General features: G+C 32.2%; 1 protein-coding gene across 1 annotated transcript in view; it reads left to right on the top strand.

Annotated features, from left to right (window-relative positions):
* The window catches only part of LOC129225628 (sphingomyelin phosphodiesterase-like), a gene marked incomplete at its 5' end in the record, with an annotated part of 43,574 nt that extends 24,270 nt beyond the window's left edge, over positions 1 to 19,304 (top strand). The window contains 6 exon segments of the mRNA XM_054860095.1: positions 3,699 to 3,779; positions 4,197 to 4,284; positions 5,416 to 5,498; positions 5,854 to 6,049; positions 17,346 to 17,530; positions 18,041 to 19,304. Of these exon segments, the coding sequence (XP_054716070.1) occupies positions 3,699 to 3,779; positions 4,197 to 4,284; positions 5,416 to 5,498; positions 5,854 to 6,049; positions 17,346 to 17,530; positions 18,041 to 18,152 (745 nt within the window). The 3' untranslated portion in view covers positions 18,153 to 19,304.
* Between the last annotated feature and the right edge of the window lie 477 nt (positions 19,305 to 19,781).

Consider the following 19,781-nt stretch of genomic DNA (forward strand, 5'->3'; position numbering starts at 1 on the left):
AAGTAATTCAATACCTCTTGGGGTACTGGACCAGGAATTGCTCATCTTCTGGTAGTAGGTACCGGGGACCCTGGAGTGTGAATTGTAGTTGCTTAGTTATAAAATTTTGCCAGCTAGATAATTTTTTTTCAAAAAAGAGAAAAAAATTTAGTTATTCTAGTTATACTTTTTTAATTTTTCATCTATTTATACGTGTATAGAAATGCAACAGAAAAACCCATTTAAGGAAAAGAGTAGAATTTCTTTTAACCAAGCAGACAATATTTATTACTGAACTTGCTACACTTTATACAATCACTATGGTGAATGACAACTTCGCTTATTTCCTATTACTTTCGACTGCCGTACCCAACTCCCTCTTGCACCTTTATCTGGCATTTCTGGACATGCATTATGTCATCCTGTAGACTTTAAGCCACAAAATTTTGGTATAAGAGATAATACATGTTTTTATAAGCTTTTTTAAACATATTCTACTTCGCTTTTTCATCTGATGAAAAAATAAGGTCCCATGTTTGAATTTTGAATGTAGCACAAGAGAGTATAGAGAAGAGGAAAATTATCTAAAGTTATGGTCATTTGTTGGGGAAATCAATTTCCTTTGAAGATGTATTTTTTCCTTATTATATTATGTGATTTGTTGATTAATCTTTATAAAAAAAAAGTTTCTCTGATTGACTTTTTTAAACTTTACTATTATTTTTCCAAACCTACTCTATTGCTTTAAATATTGTAAGTAATCTTTATTCTTAGGGTAGTGTATGAAATTAAACAATATACATTTTTATCTTTTATGCTTCTTACTAACACATATGTTTAAAAGTCTTAGCATTTTGGTTTTAGATAACTAGCACCAGTAAATGAATTCTAATCGCCTTCATGTGGCAAGATGCATATTATTATTATCAACATGTTGAGCATGTTTTAGGGTAAATGTTGTCTTTGCTAACAGCTAAATTGTAAAAGTCATTTTCACTCAGTTCTCGGATATAGCATAACTTGTTGGCACCTTTTGTTTTTAGTATTTATGTATATTACAAACTTTTTAGTACAAAAAAGAAGAAGAAAATGTTAGTTGCTTTGTTATTGAAATTAGAAATTGATGCTTACGCTAAGCCTAAATTTTCAGAGTTCATTGCTGCCAGTTTGTGACTCAATAACTCCATAAGTTATAAACGTACACTTAAAAATAAATATTTCCGCATTCTATGAACAAATCTCTATTGGGAAAGAGCAAAGTAAAATTTATTCGGATCTTTTTTTCAATCTGAGATATTAACAAAGATTTAAATTTTGCCAATTTACTTCAGATTTCAAATCACTCTTCTAGCTCTTTTAATGAAAAAATAACATTAAAAATGATTCAGATTGAAAAACTATCTATAACTAACTATCTGCTCTAATTTAGTAATTGTTTATGAATTTCTTGATAACGAAATCGTACTTTAAAAAATATAAAATTTCCGAAAATTTCATTTTTTCCTCTATTTCAGATGTTTTTTTGAAGATGAGGGAATGCTCTAAATTTACTCAATTTTTTTTACGTAACATAATGAAGTCTCTTTTAGATGCTACTAAATTTTAATGATTGGTATCGGCGTATTTTTGTTACTAGAGTAACTTGAACTAAAGGAAAAATTTCATTAGTTACTTCTTTTTATTTTGTAAGTTTAGCAAAACTAACCATTTCTTTCGTGAAATACACCGCCAGCTCAGTCATTTCCTAGCTAATGGGAACTTTTTGCTTTACAGCTAATGGGCGGTAATTTACTGAATACATTTCTTTCGTGTTTCATTTTCTCAAAAGCATGTTTATGAAGTACATGCTGAAATGTACATTTTTTTAAATTGAAATAAATGTCAGTTTTACTTGCTTTTGTATCATTTAGTCGTTTATCAAGTTCTTTGAATTCTCGTTATTTCACATAAGAGTCAATCCATACAGGTTCCACACGGCATAAACTTCTCATTCATGTCCAAATATTTCTAAGTTATCAAATTAAAATAATTATTTTGAAAATTACAATATGTTTTTTCAGTATAATGTATTATATAGGGCACAATGTACGTAATTTAAGAAGGTGCCATGAAGTTTTTACACTTTTTATTTCTGTTTTAGTGTGTGAATTGACTAGCGAAATTGCTTAATTTCAAAGACCTGTATCTTTTTTACAAACCAAATAAAAAAAACAAAATGTATAACATGTATAATACTTGAATGGAATATTCAATTGGCCAGGAAATTTTATTTTTAATTCAATCCTCTTTTGGTTTATAGAAGTCTAAAAATGTCATTTTTGTCATTTTTCCGAATTTTGAGGGGCTGTAATCTATAAAGGGTACACAAACACACAGCAACAGTTACATACTCTATTTAGCATGGTTCCAGTGATTAGTTTTTGCTGTATCTCATTTTGTGTTTCCGTCCCCTACGTGAGTTATCCCCCTTTGAAATGAGTAAAATTTTTACATTTGGTCTTGAACTAACCTGTTGCCATTTTTTTAATTATTAACGTACAGCTACATAACTCAGGATGTAAGACTATCAACTTATGCACTTTAACATCAAAGCGTTAAATTAACTGTCATAAATGTAATTCAAATAGATTTTGGCCAAAATGCAAAGGTCTAAAAGTCCCATTTTTGAATACGAAAATCACTTTTGATGACCTCCAAAAAATCAAAGTTGAGATAAAAAATAAAAGAGGTTTTAAACTTCTTTCATATGCAGCTTTTAGGGATATGAATTTCAAAAAAATTAAAAATGGTCGAGCGTAACCATCCGTCGAACCTGTATGGATTGACCCATAAAACAGAAAGAAAATGCTATTTTTCTGAATTTTATTTTACGTTTGGAAATCAAAAACCAATTTCGAGTTTCTTCAAGCAAATAGTAGAAACACAGCTCTATATTCTTGAAAAATTTTAAAGTTGTCTGAATTTTCCCTCATTTGAATTTTTGTGTGTACGTGAAGTGGAAAATCATCATTTTACAAAATGTCACTAAGTTTAAAACTGATTTTGAAGACAAATGAGTCAAAATACAACTTCAAAAGTAAGGTATTTCTTTTATGATACTTAGCACAGTATTGGGTATTAATTTCATCAAAGCTAATGCATTCCTTAAAGATTGAGATTAAAAAATAAAATGCTTAATTATGAGAAAATTGAAATATTTTCAGTTTTTGAGACTCGGTTAAAAGTTAACTATAATAACTTTGAAAATTTTACTGATATCAGATTGATTACCCTACTCCATAGATTGCAAAAACATATAACTTTTATGTTTTCATTAAATAGTTAACAAGATACAAGCCATCAAATGTGCAACATTTAGCATTTATGAGAATGCTGTTCAATTTGACCAATTTTCAATCGCATGTAACTATTTAAATAAAAATTTTAAGCAAAAATATTTTAGATATTTTTATACAGGCATAAAATATCTGTATATCAAATATCTGTATATCAAAATAAACCTGTATACCAAATTTCATAAAAATCTGTTACCATGCGGCCACCACTTTTTTGCGAATTTTTCTGATTTCGCATGGAATGACCCAGATGCAGTGCGTCTATGGATGAAACTTTTTGAAGCTCTCATAACAGAGGGTTAATACATGTAACATGAAACGTATCTATTTTAAAAATACATTTAAAGTTGAAATAAATATTCATGCTGATTTATTTATTTTCAGAGGTGCATACTACTCTGTTTTAGTGAATCCTGGTTTTAGAATTGTTTCAATTAATATGAATTACTGCAACAGTTTGAACTGGTATGTATTTTCATGTAATTAATTTCGGTTGTAGCTTTATTATTAGATTTGTTTGTAGTCGATTCCATCTGATTCAATGAAAAAAGTTTTATATGGATGCCTCAGTTGCCAAATCGATTGACTCCACTTATTAAAAAAAAATTCTTGTTTCTGCTTTAATAGTGCTTTATCAATGCTTAGCATGTGAATTTATATTAAAGTTTTGGTTCAGTACATTTCTGACCATGTGATGGCAGAAAATGTAACACGAGGGATTATTCACTCCTATGGATAACACTATCTTCTTCATCGCTTTTCTTGACATTTTGTTTTATGGGGTTAATGGATTTGGCACGTGAGGCAGTTAGTCTTGTGTTAAAGTAATTGTACTTTTGTATGGCATTTATCATTTATAATAGAACTAAAATATATTTCTAGGTGGCTTTTGCTGAATTCAACAGATCCTACCAATGAACTTTCTTGGTTGGTTTCAGAACTGCAGAAAGCAGAAATTAAAAATGAAAAGGTAATGCACCAGTGGCGCAGCAATGGGGGGGGGGGTGAAAACATTCTCCTAAGCCATTGGTTTTAACATAAATCCAAATTCTAATACAGTAGTTCATCCATATGAAACAGCTGTTTTGATTAAAAAATTCCCTTCAGAAGGTATTTTTGATTAAAAAAAACCCTCCAGAAGGTATTTCTGGCTGCGTCCATGTAATGCACATTATATAAAACTGAAAAGTAATTTATTAAATTTTCAGAGCTGATATGTTGGAAATGCCTTAACTTTCCTTAATGTTATTAAAGTAATTTTCAGGAAGACTTAAATTTAATTTATATAGTTAGAACTTTTTGGGGGAAAAAAGCTAAACAAGTGATGAACACATTCGTTATCTTTTCATCCAATCCATGATACAATAATGCCCCATTATTTTCCCCCTTAAGGCTCCTACTCAGTATCCATCTATGCTGTCAAGAGGATATTTCCTGCAACGTAGCCATCATTGGAAGCAAAAAATTTCTATTAGATTTTTTTACTTCATTTTATTCAAAGTTGTGAAATGACAAAATATTTTTGGCCTTTGGTTTCCATGGAAATTATGAAAAATAAGTAAAACTAGTGCATAATTTAATAAGCCTGCTAAGAAGACATGTGGCTTTTGCATGAAATATTTTTCTCTTATTCACCTGTGGGTAACAATATAATGTTGATCCTGCTTTGTGATTTAAGACAAAGCAAGATCAACATTGCCTTTGCAATCCCTTGCTTAAGGAACACTATAGTTTCTAATCCATTATTACTCTCATTCTTCTAGATCAGAACTTCCCAAAGGTTATAGCCTTTTTACGAAAATTTATACTGTGGCCTCTTTTGTGAAATTTTATTACTGTGATCTGCAGACCACAGTTTGCGAAGCCCTGTTCTAGATGTTAATTATTTACTCTGAAGATAAGTTTAGTTCAAAGCAGCATTATGTTTGTTTATTTCTGCAAATACTTTTGTTTTTAAAGTTTTTGTACAATTATTACACTTGTATTTATAAAACATTGTTGCACTTGTCAGAAAATGCTCAACACAGAAACTATTTTCTTGCCTAAATATGTGTGCTAGAGAAAGTATTTGCATTTGTTTCTGATTTTTATATTTTTTCAGGTTCACATTTTAGGGCATATTCCACCTGGTGCTGGTGACTGCTTGCCAGTATGGAGTGCCAATTTTAACAAAATAATCAATAGGTAAGTTAATTTTGTGAAAAACTACATCAACTAGTGCATAACTGTTAAAAATAATTGTATAGTAATATTATATTAGTGTGAAGATTCAGCAAAATAAAGAGTGAACTTGAATTCACTTGCTCATATCAGTAAATGATTGGTGGCTTTTTAACCCCCCCCCCCCCTTCAGTTTTAGTTGTTTTATTGTAGTAATTGCATCCAATATGTGTCTTTGTAAACTAAGTTCTCCCTAAATTCATTAGTTTAACAAAAGTAAAAATTGTATGTTTAATTGTAGTTCTGCATGAATTGATTTTTTTTTTTTTTTTTGAAACTTACTTTACGACCTGTAAACATTATTACTTGTTTATTTTAGGTATGAGAGTACCGTTACAGCGCAATTTTTCGGTCACACTCACAATGATGAGTTTGAAATATTTTATGATAAATCGGGCCCTAAATCTCGACCTGTGAGTATTGGTTACATTGGTCCCAGTGTAACTACATATGATGGACTCAATCCTGGTTACAGAATTTATACTGTTGATGGAAACTACCCAAAAAGTTCGAGAGTATGTATCAGAAATTAATATTATTTGACTTGTTGTTTTTGAAAATAATTCTAAATTTAATGTGACATTTGCTAGAAAAAATCTTTTGTTTTGATGATGCATATGTTTCAAATAATTCTTCATTCAATTAAATTTTGAACGCATTTTTTGACATGTATCTACACTATTAAAATCTGATTGTTTTTATCCATGTATGGGTATGTCTGGCAAAAGGTTGCTTCTGAGTGGTTCTTGGTTGTCACAGAACTTGATAACAGTCATGTGACAATGATACCAAGCTTGACTACAGTAAAGTCGCTAACTTGGCAATCTCTTAAATTTCTCTCCAAGGCTCCATAAAGATATGATATCATCAGCTGCTGCGGGCAGCTAGATGTGCTGGAGATGACTAGTTTTGCTTTGACTCAACTAAAATCCACCATTTAGGGAAGGGATTTTTAGAGCCAACACCGCTCCTTGCTTTTGGAGTATAACATTTGTATGTGTATGTATTTTGTTATTTTTTCATGCAGTATGTATTGAGCATATACAGTAGGGTGTGTTGATTTTAACTTTTTAAAAAAATCGAAAATGCCTGTAGTGGGAAAAGTTGTGTATTGGCATCAAATGTTCGTGTAAAAAATTTTTTGGAAATCAAAATACATTTAGATCCCCTGCCAGTCCCTTGAAATTTCGCCAAATGTGTAAAAATTGATTTTTTTTAATCACCTGTGGTGTGAAAAGTTGTGTATTGACATGTAATGCTCGTTTTAAAAAAACGGTGATTAAAATATGCTAAGATCCCCAACCAGATCCCTGAAATTTTGCCAAGTATGTAAAAAATGACATTTTAAAAAATAATAATAATAAAAATTATCTTTTTTAGTCGCTTGTGGTGGAAAAAAACTGAATAGTAAGACCCTTATATTCAGTAAATTACCGCCCATTAGCCAGGGCTAAAGCAGAAATACGTGAAATACACCGCCAGCTCAGTCATTTCCAGCCGAGGACAGCAGTTTCGTGCTTATTAGCACTCATCAAACGTCACTCGTCTGATCTGCTAATTCTATATTAGCTACCAGTTTGTTTGGCACTCTTGGCTTCCTTAAGAGGTTTTCCATCTCCAGCTCAGTCACTTTCCTATGCCGGGCTGATGAGTGCTAATAAGCACGAAACTGCAGTCCTCGGCTGGAAATGACTGAGCTGGCGGTGTATTTCACAGTAAGACCCTTTGTTTGTGAACAAAATCACTATTATATCATATATACTTAAAGCCTCCACCAAGCCTTCAAAATTTACGTAATTTGCTATTTTTTAGCTGTTTCTGCTTAGTTTGGATACCAGTGACAAATGGTGCGGTTGTGCAGAATACATTTATTTTTCTTATTCTGTGATCTAATGAAACGATTTCCATCACCCACCACCCGTCTCAAAAATCGATCTGTTCTTGGCACTTATCCATGCAAATACAAACTGTATAGACATCAGTTGTCCACCAAACCACCAGGTAATCTGTCTCATGCAAGGTTATTTGCAACAGCAAGCAAATTGCTTGCTGTTATATATTGGTATAAAAGAGCCGTCATATGAAATAGAGACTAGACTATTGTTGAATACATTGTAAAAGTGTATACAAAAGTTTGGTTTCTCATTAAACTGAGCCTTCATGCACATCATTTTTGGAAAGTTGTCCACTATACAAGATCCTTCAGGGATGATCTGAAACTAGGAGTTGATCATGTTATTCAAAAGGAATAGTTTTTGGTGTTATCCAAAAAAAAACCTGCTGATTACCATGAGCATATCATCCTCTGAAGAAATTAGGCCACAAAGCAATCCTGAAGACCCAAACTTTTACTAATGCAACTGTAGGTGATTTTGCCATTTCACCACTCAATTTTCCAGCAAAAGGCTACACAGAATTGATTGTTTAGCAAAATTGTACTCTTTAAGATCCCCCACGGTCCAAATAGATACCTAAAGCGGAACTTGAGAAAATGCATGAAACAAGTAAAGGAGTATTTAAATTTGCACAAGAGGTCAAAACAGTAGTTAGGTTTGTGGCAGAAGCATATTCATTTGTTTGTGGAGCAACAAGTCGTGATGGATTTATATGTAAAACATTGGTGTCTTGAAAATAAGTTCCGAAAATTTAAAAGCAGAGCAGTATAATGTGTAAAATTTCGATGTTACAAAAAAAAAATCTGTGCCTAAATTTGTGTGCTTGGGGAGGGCACTATGGTGAAGTTCTAATGCAGACATTTCCTCAAGGCGAATTCTAAGATATGTTCCCCTAATTTCGGGAAAACAAGCGAAGAGCTGCTGTAAAACAGCGACGCAGGTGTCGCATGAACGGTCCCTCGGTGCTGTCATCATTTACACTTTAGTTTTAATTCAAAAGAATTATATATTGTTATTATAAGAAAAGAAACTGTTGAAATGGCTTTAATTTTGAAAAAAAGGTGCATAGATTTTGCTTTAAAAGATCAAAACAATAAAAACTCTGCAAATCTCCCAAATTTCACCGGCCGAGGGGGCGGTAGGGGGGGGGCTTAAATATAGTACAATATCAATATTTTTTTTCATGAGCCAAAAATCTTACTGGGCAAACATTTTCACCACAGATGATTTAAAATAAATATGTGTAAGAAATTTAAAGAATATTAATGTCAATTTTCACATATTTGGCGAAAATTCAAAGGTCTGAATGGGGTTCTAAATATGTTTTGATTACCAACATTTTTTTAATATGAACATTAGATGTCAATGCGCACTTTTCTCACCACAGATGATTAAAAAATATATACGCATAAACATTTTTCAATTTTAAAAAGTATAATATTTTTTTACATATTTTGCGAAATTTCAAGGGGTTGACGGGGGATCTAAATATATTTTGGTTTCCAAAAAATTTTTTTCACGAACATTTGATGCGAATGCACAACTTTTCGCAATACAGGAGATTTCAATTTTTGAAAAGAATAAAAATCAACCCACCCTAATGTACAATTAGACGCTAATTTAACAAATTTCGCAATTTAGCGAATTTTATTTTTCCTCGACTAAAATGAAAGCAAAAACCCCTGTTTGACAAATAATAAACCCCAAATTAACGAATTATTTGAACAGCCAAAAAAAAAAAATTTTTTTTTGTCAATTTGAGCTAGGAAATATTGGACTGTTTTTCAAATGGCATATCTATATTGTCCGAATCAGAATAACGCTTTTAATGGAATCTGCAATTTTTGACGGACGAGAGGGCAACCAATGAATAGCGTTCTGATGCAGAAAGCGATGATGAAACTCCCATTAACTGACCCATTAAAACTGTTACTTTTTCAAATGCCTTACATGGCCTGGAAGCTAAATATGTATCTCATGATTCATGAAGCAGGTTGGAAAGGACACAGTGTTTTCTTCTCTCCATAAAGTTGAAAGAGAACTATTTTGAGTCAAGTATCAAGGAAGTTGTCAAACAGCTATCACTCAGTACTTTAAAGTTTCAAATTAACTAGTGTGTAATAATTCGTGGAATGCTGAACAAAAAGTGTACACTTTTTTTTTTGGTTATTTATGCGCAATTGCTTATTAGGGCTTATAGATAAAGTAGGTGCAATTTGTTTTCACACCCCGATATTACGAATAACCCCGATTTAACGTATAAAAGTTTCGATCCTGATGAATTCGTTAAATTGGGGTCTGACTGTACCAATTCATCCTACCCCTTTCCCGATCCAAAAAAAAAATGAAATATAGATCCTTCAAGCTAACAACTAATTTTATCCTTTTTTTTAAATGTAAAGTATGCTAACATTTATTGATATATATTTCATAACGAAAATAATTTATCAATAAAAATGCTCGTGGTATGAAGAAGTTTACTGTTATGAAAATCTTATTATCTCGCTATTGTAGCTATTATCATTAGAACAAATTGCTTTAATATTTATACACAGAGATGACCGATGCCTGTTCTCTATTGCACATCAGTGGTGTTCCCATAGGGTATACTCCATATATGCCATATACTCTCAAACATTTTTTAGATAGATAGCGTTGGTTGAGCATGGCGGGCTACGTGACCTTTTGAATAGTAGAGCCGCTTACTCTTCGTTGTGAGTTCGCAATAAAATATACTTGCAATAACTATACTGAACATTTATTACAACACACGAACGTAACATTTAACATAAATTCAGAAATAAATATAACTTAGAATGATCGGGATATTTTAGAAAGAAAAGAATGTGATGCAGCAACGCTGCTTGACTTATCGCTCTCAGTAAACTTTTTGTTCCATCAAGAAACTTAAATTTTAACGTTGCCACTCACGCAAGCAATGAAAATTATAATAATTAAATTAAAGTCCTAGGCTCAGCTGCAGACGATAAGAACTACCATACTCCCCCTCATTGGAAAAATGTCCAAAACTAAGTCTAAGTTGGTAGGGGAGCAATCTTAGTTATTGGTCTTTTAAATGTTCCTGATGTAGTTTTCACCTGAACAACTCTTACAGCTCCATCATCTCCAGGAAAAGTTTCCATAACTCTTCCTAAACTCCATTTCTTGGGATGTTTGAGATCTTCTTTTAACAACACCAGTTGTCCAGTTTTTATATTTGGGTTAGATGACTTCCATTTACTTCTCTGCTGTAACTGTGTGAGATACTCAGCACTCCATCGCCTCCAGAATCCTTCGCGAAGAGCTTGAATCAACTTAAATCTTGAAGTGTATGATAGCGAATTTTCTGCATGATAAGACTCAGGCATTGCTAGGAGCGGTGCTCCAATCAGAAAGTGACCCGGTGTTAAGGGATCAAGGTCGTTTGGATCACTACTAAGAGGAGTTAGTGGTCTTGAATTCATACATGCTTCAATCTGAATAATTAAAGTTGATAATTCTTCATAATTAAGCACTGCTGATTTACATACTTTGAAAAGATGTTGCTTCATTGATTTGATGTTAGACTCCCAGATACCTCCAAAATGAGGTGCACTGGGTGGGATGAAATGCCAGTTAATAAACAGTTCTGAAGCAAAGTCCTGAACTGATGCTGATTTAAGAATTTCCATTTGACTGTATAAATAGTTTCTTGCACCTTTAAAGTTAGAGCCGTTATCAGTATATATGTCTGAAGGTTTTCCTCTTCTCGATATAAATCTTCTGAGGCACGCTAAGAATGAATCTGTACTTAGTTCGGACACAACTTCAAGATGAACTGCTTTTGTCGTGAAGCAAATGAATAAAGCAATGTATGACTTTGTGGTAACCCTTGTTCTCTTGAGATTTGGCTTTGTTATTATCGGCCCTGCAAAATCTATACCCGTTTTGAGAAATGGTCTGGAAGGAAGAACGCGATCTTTAGGTAAATCTCCCATAATTTGGCACATGATTTTCTTCTTCATCTTGAAGCATGTCAGACAACGCTGAATATTTCTTCTGACTTTATCTCTTCCTGATATCAGCCAAAACCGCTGTCTAATGAGAGAGAGTACAACTTGTGTTCCTCCATGAAGAGAGAGTTTGTGATAATAATCAATAATTAAATCCGAAAGGTGATGATTTTTAGGAAGTAGCATTGGATGTTTTTGATCATTTCACATATTAGAGTGTTTAAGTCTGCCGCCAACTCTTAAAATACCGTTTTTGTCAAGAAAAGGATTCAATGATATTAAGGAACTTTTAGCTGGCAAACTCCCTTTAGTTTGAATAGCATGAATTTCCGATTTGAATTCTGAATCTTGGACCAACTTTACAATGCGAGTTGTGGCGTCAAGTAATTCTGATGTCTTAAGAGAACCTACTTTCCGATTATTTTTGTCACATTTTGCATTTTGAATAAATCGTACGCTATAAGCAACTACTCTAGAAAGCTTACTCAGCGAAGAATAGTTATGAATGAAGTTTAACTCGCCTTCTACTTGATTAGAATAACTTGCCGTTTTCACTGACACTTCTGAGATTTTTTCTTTTTCCAAAGCTGAATGATTTTGTGGAGGGATAACTATTGGCGAATCTGAAAGCCAAGAAGGACCTTTCCACCATAGTGAATGATTAAGAAGTTTTGAAGGCATGAGTCCTCTTGAGGCACAATCACAAGGGTTCTCTTTGCTTACAACGTGATGCCAGGCATCGACTTGAGTATTAGTATGAATTTGCGATATCCTATTAGAAATGAAGGATTTCCATTTATGAGGTTCGGAATTTAACCAATCAAGCACTATTTGGGAATCCGTCCAAAAGAATGACTCATCTACTTGAATGGCAAGATTTTCAACTACATTCTTGTAGAGTTGGCTTAACAATACAGCTGCACACAGCTCCAAACGAGGAAGCGTTATTGTTTTTAGTGGTTCGACTCTGGTTTTCGTGGCGATTAAACTAATCTTGACTTTCTCGTCTTCAAATTCTGATCTCATGTAAAGGACAGCAGCAAAAGCCTTTTGGGAAGCATTGCAAAAGCCATGAATTTGAATACATTTTACTGCAGAATTTTGGATGAAGAAATGTCGTGGCATTTGAATATTTTCAAGTATCGGAAGCTGTGAAGCAAAACTTGTCCATTCTTTAAGGATACTGTCTGGGAGTGGATCATCCCATTTTGACTTGCATAACCATAATTTCTGCATCATAATTTTAGCTAAAACTGTAGAGGGTGAAATGAAACCGAGGGGATCATAAATTCTAGCAATGCTTGACAATAATTGCCGTTTTGTGGTGACTTTTTGAGCTGGATTTAAATGAATCGCAAATGTGTCTTGATTTGGATCCCACTGAATGCCAAGAAGTTTCACTGACTGATCTTCAGCAATATTTATAGACTGTTCTGTTCCTTTTAGTTCAGGAGGTAATTTTGAAAGAATACTTTGTTCATTTGATATCCATTTTCGAAGAGTGAATCCACCTCTTCTCATTAGATTAATTAAATCACTCATGAGATTTTCAGCTTCCTGAATTGAATCGGCTCCTGTTAATAGATCATCTACGTAAAAGTCCTTGTCGCTAACTTTTGAGGCTTTAGGAAAATTCATCTCTTCATCTTCAGCAAGTTTTTTAATAGTTATTATGGCTAAATACGGTGTGCAAGCAGTTCCGTAAGTCACTGTCTTCAATCTATAGTCTTCAATCTTTTGATCGGGATTTTCTCGCCATATAATTCTCTGAAAATCAGAATCTGAATGTGAGACAAGAATTTGTCGGAACATTTTTTCGATATCAGCCGCAAGAGCTATGGAGTGTATTCTGAAATTTGATAGAATATAAAATAGATCAGTTTGGAGTTTGGGTCCAGCATGCAAAACATCATTTAGCGAGATGTTTGTTGATGATTTAGCTGATGCGTCGAACACAACTCTTAATTTTGTGGTGTGCTATGTTCTCTAATTACTCCGTGCTGTGGCATATAAAAGCACTTGCGATCTTCTACTATGATCTCTTCTGTTTGCACTAATTCCATGTGGTTTAAGGATAAATATTCCCTCATGAAATTCTTTTATTGATCATACATGCTAGGATTTTGGATTAGTTTCCTTTCCAACGACAGAAATCGTGCAACCGCTTGATCTCTCGAATTTCCAAGACTTGGTTCTTCCTTGAATGGCAGTTTGACTTCATATCTTCCAGTGTCATCTCTAGTTGTAGTTTCTGAGTAAAACTTTTCACAGTTTGCGTCTTGAATGCTTAACTTTTCTTTCTGAGGAATAGATTCCAATTCCCAGAATTTCTGAAGAACTTCATCAATTTTTACACTGGAATGGTGACTCAATTTGGTATTTTCTGTACCTTCATACAACTTGGACGATACCCTTCCTGAGAGAATCCAACCTAACTTTGATTGAATAGCAGTAGGTGTGTCTTTTCCACCACTTATCTTGCAACCTTGAATTATGTCAAAAAATACATCTGCACCTAATATCATGTCTATGTTTCTGGAGATGTAGAAATCAGGATCTGCTAACGTCAAACTTTCAATGTGTGACCATTTATGACTAGAAATAAGGAAATTTGGTAATTTCGTAGTAAGTTCTTTAACTATTAGTGCTTTAGTAGAAAAGGTTTCTGAATTAAACCGTGGAGTAAAGTTTAAATTTACTAAGTAATTGGACTTTCCAGCAACTTGATTACCAGTTCCTATGACTAAGTGATTAGTTGAAAATGTTTTTAGATTAAGTCTATTACAGCATTCTTCAGTCATCAATGAGGTTTGAGAACCACAATCAAGTAAAGTTCTACACAGTTGCCAATGTCCTTGAGAATCCTTGACTTTGACTAAAGCTGTAGATAGCAGAATATTGCACGAATTATTCAGACCAGTTAAAGCTAGTCTGCTGGACTGAGAATTATTAACTTGAACTGAATCACTTGACCTCTGTGCAGAATTATCGACTGAAAGGTTCGATTTGTATGAAGAATCATGTAAGAGAGTGTGGTGTCTTTTAGAACAATCTTTGCAGTGAAAAGTAACTTTACACTTCGAAGTATCGTGATTAGCTCTCAAGCAGTTAAAGCAAAGTTTATTCTTCTTCGCTAGATTCCACCGTTCTTGAGTGCTCAAATTTTTGAATTCTGAACATTTGAACAATGCATGATCTAAATTGCACAATACACAACTTCTACGATTTACGTTTGTTACGGAATTATAGCTAACTGACTTCTTGGATTTCAAAAGTTCCTCTTTGGGATAGTTTTCTTTGCAGGTTTTCATGCTTCTGGCATGCTTTTCTAAAAATTCAATAAATTTCTTATACGATGGAATTTCTTCATCTTCTAATGTGAGCTCCCACTGTTTTCGGATATTATCATCTAAGCGTTTTTCGAGAAATTGAATAATGATTAATTCTGAAAGTTTGTCTAACTCAAATCCCAACGTTTTTAGATTACGAATTGCTTCATTGCAAGAATCCAAAATATCCCGAAGAGATTTAGAGGTCATCAATTTGACTGGTTTAATGCTAAATATTTTCGAAACTAAAGCATATGATAACTCTCTTTTGTTGTCATAACGACTAATTAACGTTTCCCAAGCTTGAGAATAATTATTTTCTGTGATAGGAAAGCCCTTTATTAGTCGAGCAACTTCTTCTGTAACTGATGCATGCAAGTATTGCAATTTTTGTAGTTGACTTAAATTAGAATTATCATGAATAGTCGAAATGAAAATTTGTTTAAAGCTAATCCAATTACTTATATTTCCGTTAAATGCTGGAAGATCGAATTTAGGCAAATTTATGCTCGTACTTGTTTGAAAAGGTCCACTTCGCGATGGTAATGTAGACCGATTATCTTTCTCAAAGTCAAGCTTAATTTTTTCAATTCTGCTTTCAATATCGAACTGAAGATTTAGAATTTTATCTGAATATTCTTGGCTAGCTTCTATTTCATTTTCGAATTCATCCATATCTTCGATTAAGTTTTCAACTTCTGCATCAGCGACTTGAATTTGATTTAGCTTACTATTTAATTGCAGCTTGAATGTGCTTAAATCTTCCACAGTAGCGTCTTCATTATTTAACTGCTCAGAAATTTTATTCAGTAGCTTAGTTGTTACCGCGCGAATAGTAGCTCGTTTCTTTTTTGCTTTTTCATACGCAGATGCAGCTTTAGAAGTCATGGTTTATCACAAAATGATAGATAGAATGAGAATAAATAGAATAGAATGTCTCTATATCATGCAATAAAGTCTAATAGAATAGAATGTGTATCTTCGGTTGTAAACCAGGGTTAAGAACCTTTTCCGAGAATTACAACAAAATGTATCAACATTCAAGAATGATTTTTCTGATAAACGTTTCTTATACACTTCACTCAGAATAGAATATCAACAATTTCAATGAATAAAAGTCTCAGTTTCATTTATAGCACAAATGAATTAGAATAAAAATGTTCATGGGAATTTGCATTCGAATAAGAATCAAATGTCCGTTATTTACGTTTTATGCAATGTCCTACATTTGCATTTTTCATTACAAGAGATTTTAAAATATCGTACCTTATGAAAAGGATTCCATGAATCATAAACGAAACATCAAAATCCTCACTAGTGGCTCCAAAAATGGTTGAGCATGGCGGGCTACTTGACCTTTTGAATAGTAGAGCCGCTTACTCTTCGTTGTGAATTCGCAATAAAATATACTTGCAATAACTATACTGAACATTTATTACAACACACGAACGTAACATTTAACATAAATTCAGAAATAAATATTACTTAGAATGATCGGGATATTTTAGAAAGAAAAGAATGTGATGCAGCAACGCTGCTTGACTTATCGCTCTCAGTAAATTTTTGTTCCATCAAGAAACTTAAATTTTAACGTTGCCACTCACGCAAGCAGTGAAAATTATAATAATTAAATTAAAGTTCTAGGCTCAGCTGCAGACGATAAGAACTACCAAGCGTATACCCTCAAGCTTCATACATTTTCATATTATGATCTACTATGTATATAATCACATACACAAACTGCATAATGGATTACTGGGAGTAATAGACTCCCAGTAATCCATTCATACTGGAAAATCTTCAGACTTTCCAGATCGAACCAGATGGAGAAAAGATCTCCATCTTCATACTCAGAAAAATTGATGGGAACATCACTGTTGCAGATACTTTGCCTATGCAATATGCCTTGCATTTATACCCTTTGCAACCCCCACCCCCTGTAAAATGTTGAATTGACTGGCATAAATATATGAATATATCAAAAATCTTGATAACTGGAGAGTGATGTATCAAGCTATTAAAATTCCGATATCGCCCAGCTCTAGTATGAAGTAATTCTTACTTATTTCATGGGGAAAACAACCTATAATGTAACGTACTGATGAAGTGTACCAAAGGCAGGGGAAAAGATGTAGAAATAGTAAACTGGTAGTAGATAACGTAGTAGACTAAAATGCATGTTGAAAATGTTCAACACTAATTTGTTTCACGTACACTAATTCACAACTTTTGTTAGTTGAAAGTTTTAAGTTTTTGTATATTTTGGCTACTAACTGCCCTGGTTGGTCTGTCCTGTTGAAAATGATACTAAAATAATTAGCTGTTTATATCTAGTAATAAAAGTATTTGAATAAATTTGTAAAATATTTAAATTTTTTGTGTATTACTTAATACCAAAACTAGCAAAATTGATTATAATGGAAGAAATAATCTATATCAGGGCCTCTGTAAACAAACTGTTGTTTCCATTTTCTTTCACTCTAGAAATAAACGTTCCACACACTGGCTTATCTTAAAATTTCTTTTCTCCTCTCTTTTTTTTTCAGAAATGAATTTTTTTTAACTAATAGAAAGTTTATTTTATGTTCATTTTAGGTTGTTCTGGATCATGAAACTTATTACATGAATCTTACTGAAGCTAACTTGTACAACAAACCTGTATGGAGATTTGAATACTCAGCTAAGAAAGCATACAATTTAACCTCATTGCTGCCTACTGATTGGGACAGTTTAACATATCGATTTTTCAAAGATGATGAACTCTTCCAAAAATTTTACAGGTAACTGATTGTTTTGTCATTTTATTTTCAATTGTGATATTTTTTAATTGGACAACATTTGCTAATTTTTCTTCCAAATCTATGTTCATGCAAGCAGAAGTGTTGATTTATGCCTTTATTATTATTTATTTATTTTCATTTTTTATTTATTTTTTGCTTTAAGATTGAAAACTCAAGTGTTATTTACTTTTAGACTTACTTTTTACTTTTTTTTTTTTTTTTGAATTTACATTCTGCTAATGTTTCAATCATATTAAACATTAGACATTCTTTCGCTACATGCAAGTGTTGGATGACAAATTTTATTTGTTATTCTAATAATTTGTTTATTTAATTTATGTATTGTGAACTTGATTTTAGTAATTAATAGATTATTGGTATATTTTTTTTGGAAAACTGCCCACTGTTATTTAAGTATTCTGTGTTTTGTTAGGTGATGTGTGTATTTATATGTTTTGTTTTGTAGTTATATCTCTTATTTGAACCTTTTTTCTAAATTTCTAATTTCAGATTCTTTTATAAAATGTCGGATTATCCTGTGGAGCCCTGTGATGAAACCTGCAAAAAAGAATATTTGTGCAGACTCAGAAGAGGAAAGTCTGATGATCCTCTTATTTGTTGAGAATTTTGGATTGAGAAACTGCAGAGATTAAATTAAACTTAGACAATCTTTCAGTAATAATAATGAAATGTCCTATCATTTTTCTTTTAATAACTAAAAATTATTGGCAAACCATAGATACATTCTTAAAATTAAATTAGGAACAATAAAAGTAGCTATTTTATCTAATTTCTTATTTGAATTTAAAAGGTCTAATATCTTATCAATTTTTCAAATCCACAGTAAACTTGATATTAGAAAATATAAACTAATCCAATATGTTTCAATCTATCTACTTATCAGTTTAGAAAGAGAAAATTGAATAAAATAGAGTGCAATAGATGAATAGTAAATTGAAGAAAAATGTTTTAAAAGATGATTCTAGACTTGAATTTCTTTAAAACTTAAAAGCAATTTGTGAATAAGATAAAGAAATGTTTAAAAAACATAATAGTAATTTGTATCATTTTTATTTGTGTGTTATGTTTTGATTTTCTTTTTGTGATCTGTGTTTATTTTTATTGAACTTCATTTTTTCATATAAAAATCTGTTATACATTCATTTTCCTAGTCTGCATTTTTCTTCTTCTTCTTTTTTTTTTTTTTTTTTTTTTTTTTTTTTTGTATCAAACATGCATTTTTGCTCATTTTTTGAAGTTTCATGTATTGTTTATAGTATGTAAATAATGTATAATATGTTACATATAGAAAAGTATTATATATTTCACGTTTGTGCATTAAGAAGTTTATTTTGTTACATGATGCTCATTAAAATATACTTTGTCTGAATGGAGTAGTTTAATTACATTGCTTTTCAACCGTTTCTTCTGATACAATTCATTGCTCAAGTTTCTCTTTGATATAATGATCCAAGAAGTCATTTTAAATATTGTTAATGTAGTCATGAAGGAAATCAGAAATTGCAGTATTTCCACATTATAATCAAACAGTTCAGGTGGCAGGAGCAGCATGTACTCTTCTGAAGATTTCAATAATTGGTTATAAATATGTTCAATTAATGAGAAATCAGTTTCACATAAGAAGGAACTCAAATTCCAATTATTTAAAAAAATATTTTTCCAATCTGTAAAGTTTATGCAATAAATGATGAAGTCATTAAGTCTGTCTTTCCCTTCATCATAATCCTTTTGATTTTGTTTATTTTCTTCTGCTAAAATGGCCTGGCTTATGTTTTGAAGGGTGCTTGACATTTTGTTTCCTTGCTGTGACTCATTTAACACCAAATTTGATCCATAATGTTCTACAAGGTCTGGAAAAATAAATATCTAGTTTAAATTTTTTGAAAAAAATAATCAGTTGTCTATAAATATTTGTTCTAATTGAATTTGTGCAAATTTTTGCAAACTGTTTCTTATAACAACCTATCTTCATTTAACTCTATACACAGAAAAGATAAGACTGAATGTAAACAAACCAGTTGCCAGAAGATTTGACACGTTTGGGGATTTTATCTGGGATTAAAAAAAAAAAAAAACAACCAATAAAGATTAATCAATAGTATTTGTGTATGTAGTCAGCTTGGCACCAGTTTTTTCGTGTCCAAGCCAAGCACGTGGTTGAGGTCGACAAATTGTGTTTCTTTTTGTACATCTAGTCGACCTTTCCTGTGAGCACATTATAGCTCTGCAC

This window comes from Uloborus diversus, chromosome 7, assembly GCF_026930045.1.
Source record: "Uloborus diversus isolate 005 chromosome 7, Udiv.v.3.1, whole genome shotgun sequence".
NCBI classification, from domain to species: domain Eukaryota; kingdom Metazoa; phylum Arthropoda; class Arachnida; order Araneae; family Uloboridae; genus Uloborus; species Uloborus diversus.